The sequence below is a fragment of the Dryas octopetala genome, chromosome 1 (genome assembly GCF_963921425.1).
Source record: "Dryas octopetala chromosome 1, drDryOcto1.1, whole genome shotgun sequence".
Classification (NCBI taxonomy): Eukaryota; Viridiplantae; Streptophyta; class Magnoliopsida; order Rosales; family Rosaceae; genus Dryas; species Dryas octopetala.
In genome coordinates, this window is record NC_141366.1 from 13,229,777 (window position 1) to 13,234,260 (window position 4,484).

The following is a 4,484-nucleotide window of genomic DNA, read 5'->3' on the forward strand; positions in this document are numbered from 1 at the left end:
CAACGGGGAGAGAGAGGAATTCACGGTGAGAGAGAGAGTTTCGCAGGGAGAGAGAGAGTGAGCTTCTGAAAATGAGAGGGAAGAGAGAGAAACAGTCATATATATACTCCCATGCAAACCGATCTCAGCCCTTCATTTTTTGGCGCTTCAAATCCCAGATCTTGACACCTGTCAAGCATTCAAAATACCCATAAATGATGTGACTCTTACGTTCCCCCATGCAGAAACCGAACGTCCCTTCACCTGCCCCCAAGATATTTTGGCCAAGCACAAGTCATCACTTGTTTGGATCTTCAGGAACATGGTCCTGTTGGGTTCGGCTCGGATCAAACAAAATGCCATTCTTGAGAAGGTCATCACACTTCAGCTTCCAATCCACCACTGTCCGCTCGGATCGGAAGCTGGGGAACTCCTGTTTGTGGATAAACCCACACCGATCCAATAGCCAATCCTGGCTGGACACGTGGCTGGTCAGACTTTGACTTCCACATCATCACTTCTCTAAACACTTCCTCCGCCAGCTCGGATCGGGTTTCCACGCCAAGTTATCCAAGCCCTGTCCGAGCCGAACCGATGATCTTCCAGGGATTGAGTGCCCATCTTTCCACGGTCATCCCCGTTCGGATCGGCTCGGCACTGAAGTGACCTCCTTTCGAGTTCTGGCGTCGGCCAGTTAGGGCTCGGAGGGACCCCTATCTTTTGGGTCGGCTCGGTTTGGAGTCCCATGTCCGATCCGATCACGCATGGACTTCATGCATACGCATAAGAACATCTGCTCGGTTCGGCTCGGCTCTCCGCCACCATTCCCAGGAAGAGCACGTTGGGGTGAACCGCCACACTTAAATGCACCTGACACAAATCCTCTGACGGATGGAATGTCCCAGTCTGCATCCATGATCATTGATGTAGTTTGTCTGGACCATCCAACCTTGCATTTAATGGAGCATTCAATGCAGCATTGAATGCTGAGGAGGTGAGTAGCTGTGCATGCAACTAGTTCTGACCAAACAGGTGGGTCACTGGCAACCATTAATTCACATGCAGGTAACTTACTCATCAAGTCTTCCTTTGCTTATATATATCAACTCATATGTGCAAAACGGGATCTATCAATCCATCTAAAAACATACTTACACAAAAAATTCTCATTCACCAAAGGGCACATCCAACTTGCTGAGAATAACCCAGAACATTTGCCTTGTTCTTCCTATTCTCCCAAGTTCATCCTTTGTTCTTCCTCACTTACCATCAAACACCATCACTGACTTCATCATCGGAGGGTGTTTGGCTGGTACCACACCGGTCCATCTCCTTTGATCTTGTGTTTGTCTACAGGAAGATCTCAATCGACATACACGTCATCATCCAGCAAGGCTTCGGATCAGCCAAGTCATCACCTCTAAGTTGTTGCATCTATCTAACGGAAATTTGCATCAACAATAGTGATTTTGTTTTTGATGATTTAAAGTTTTAATTTTTTATTATTTGTTTTTACATATAGCACTTACATATGGTCCAAGTGTCCATAACATATGGAGTCTGTGACTGGAATTACAATATTGCTCATGGCAGCTCAACATTTTAAACGGTGAGTTTGCTAAAATTGACAAAAGTGGGCAAAGTGAAACACGAAAATTAGTTTCAGAGAGTAATATAATACAAAATAAAATTTATGAAGTGAAGTTAAACTAAAAGTTATTTTTAGGGGCAAAATAATAAATAAGCCTCATATTAATATGGTTTTGCCTTAATTAACTTAATTTGACAAAATGCCTAACAAGCATTTGGCTTCGTCAAAGAGGTTTTGCTCTCTTGCTCTCTCAGGAAAATTTAAGTGGGCAGTGGGAACAAACCATCAAAACTTAAAAGTCGGGGCCAATTGTCCCCTCTCTGGACGTTAGCTAGGTGTCTCCATCAATGATCTACACTAAGCTAAAATACAAAGTCAAACTTGCACAATTAGTGTGAAATACAGAAACTAACAATATATATTTTTAAAGATCAAAATAGTAAAAATATTTAACTTTTTTTTTGTTTTCAGAGGAGATTCAAATTAACTTAAAACATCTCCCGACTGACATTGTAAAAAAGAGAAATACCATTGAATGCAAAAATAATTCATATAAAAAGAGTATGTACTACGTACTTAATCTACAGTCATAATTAATATAGTAAATTATATTTTAGTACTTCAAGTTTGTCACGTATTGCAAGTTGGTATTATTAGTTTAATTTTTAACAATTTTATACTCCATGCTGAGAGAGGATATATCGTTAAAAATAATGAATTGCCAAAAAAATAAAGATGAGATATGAGATGGTTGAAAATTAAACTAGGAGTACCAAATTCCAATACGAGGCAAATTTGTCATGTACTAAATTTGCAGTTTACCCTAATTAATATGAGCATTAATTAATTATGTAAGGATGCAATCGAGTTAATTTGAAGAGAAGCAGGTAGCGCAAAGTACAAGTTACAGGTAGGTATCTCGAAGCTTCTTTACTCCACGTACCAGCAGCTGGGAGCTGTAACTATCACAATTACACCCCCCAACTGTCCTTCACGTGGCACACGATTAATATGAGTCTTAAACAGGTTTTCAATCACAATTACATGAACAAAAATCTCCAGCGCTAGTCCACCCATTTGATTCACACAGCCAAATTAATAGTCTGCATTCCTATTTCTTACTTGTTACGCATTTTCTATACACATATGTATATATAATACTTGGCTAGTGCGTTTCAAAAAGAATAATATGTACTTGGCTTGGCTTCATATATCATCTCCTGAGGACCTGATCAATGGTTTGCTTTTGTTTTTTAGTAGACCAGAGGAGGAAGGTGTGGCGGACGAAGCCAGTGGCCGGGTCGTGTTCGCGGTGCGGGTGCGGGGCGAGCGTGGCGGATATCAAGACTTCCACTCGGTTTTGTTATGTTCCTTTCTACTGGAAATCTTGGAGGGCTGTTATGTGTACTTTCTGTGGAGCCATTCTCAAATCTTACAGATAATTTCTGCCAATTTGCCTTTCTAAGCTCTCATATATGTAATATTAGGTTTCAGAGGTTGAGTTGCTAGCTGACTAGTTTTTTTCATGACCATGAGGTGAAGTAGAACTACTACTGCATATATATGCTTGAAGTTCTTTTTTTATCTTCTTTTTTTTTTTTTTTTCCATTTTGGTGTGAGTACATATAGAGCTATACTTAATTGGATACATTTTTATTTGGGCATAAAAAATAATTAATTGAATATAAGATCCAGAAGAAGAAGAAACTATATGTTTAATTTACATGGTGATATTGATAAGTAAGAGTGAACAAAGGGAATAACATGGTATTGTTTTCAGCTAAGATTTTATCATTTATAAACAATTTTTTTTATATTTAAAAAGATTTTTTTTTTTCAATCTGATTAAAATAAGGTAATTTACATTTCATTATTTTTTTTTCCACAGCTTCATAATATATTGTCAAACAACATATATATTATAGTGAATAATAAAATGAGGAGACCCAGCTTAATTTCTCTCTCTCCAAATTCTTAGCGCCCTTCAACTTTGTGGTTATGTTAAACTAAATTTTGATGGTGGAAGGTGACTCTAGAGAATCGGCCTACAACTTGGTTGAAGTTCTTTTCTTGCCTAGATGGTCTAAGATTTCACTGATCTAATTAAGTTGATAGTGATGGTGTGTGTAAAACTCAAAAGATTGAACTACCGGCAATAATAATAATGGACTTAAGTTAAAAACAAAATACTTTAAATAAAAATGTGAATTTAATTTCACTAATGCTTGGCTGATACAAGATAATGGCCGGTTCTTCCCACGAATCTAACCATCTGTCATTAAATGAAACATTTCTCATCACAAACATGAATCTAAAATAGGTCATAAGATCTGAAAAATAAACTTGACATAATCTACAATAATCTTTTTATGAAAAGGAAGAAATGAAGAACAAGAAACAAAATACTTTAAAAGTATTAAAAAGTAGCTTTAGATCTGCATTTTGGCAGCATTTCTAGGTTTGTGTGTGTTGATGTTGTGTTTCATCTTTCCATTCTGAGCTTTCTATTTAGGTCATGTTTGTTTGGCCGCAATTCATAACCGTAATGGGAATGCGTTTCCTATTTCTTTTAAATGGGGTGTTTAGTTACACTTAACCTTTGAAAGGAAATAAAAATAAAATAAAATTTACCGGAGTCAAACTCCTGAAGATAGCATAATACCAATACCAAAGAAGGGGTGGTATTGCAATTACATCAAATAACCAGAATGAAAATTACGCTTATTACACCTGCAAATATCGACAGTATTGGCAACCCTTTTTAGACTTTCTTTATTCCGTTAATTTTCTTAAACCTGCTTCTTGAAGTCAATGCAGATTCATGCTTTCACTTTTTTGGGTTATTATTTTGTAAATTTTTCCTTTCTTTTGAGGTTTTTTTATTTTTTTTTTCTGTAATTTTTGTAATTTGGGC

General features: G+C 37.2%; 1 protein-coding gene across 1 annotated transcript; it reads left to right on the plus strand.

Moving 5' to 3' along the window:
* Window positions 1–2,743: 2,743 nt before the first annotated feature.
* Window positions 2,744–3,096, plus strand: LOC147298089 (uncharacterized). Its single transcript, XM_086229284.1, has one exon. The coding sequence runs from the start codon at window positions 2,806–2,808 to the stop codon at window positions 3,010–3,012; it is 207 nt and encodes a 68-aa protein (XP_086085410.1). The 5' UTR covers window positions 2,744–2,805; the 3' UTR covers window positions 3,013–3,096.
* Window positions 3,097–4,484: the final 1,388 nt, after the last annotated feature.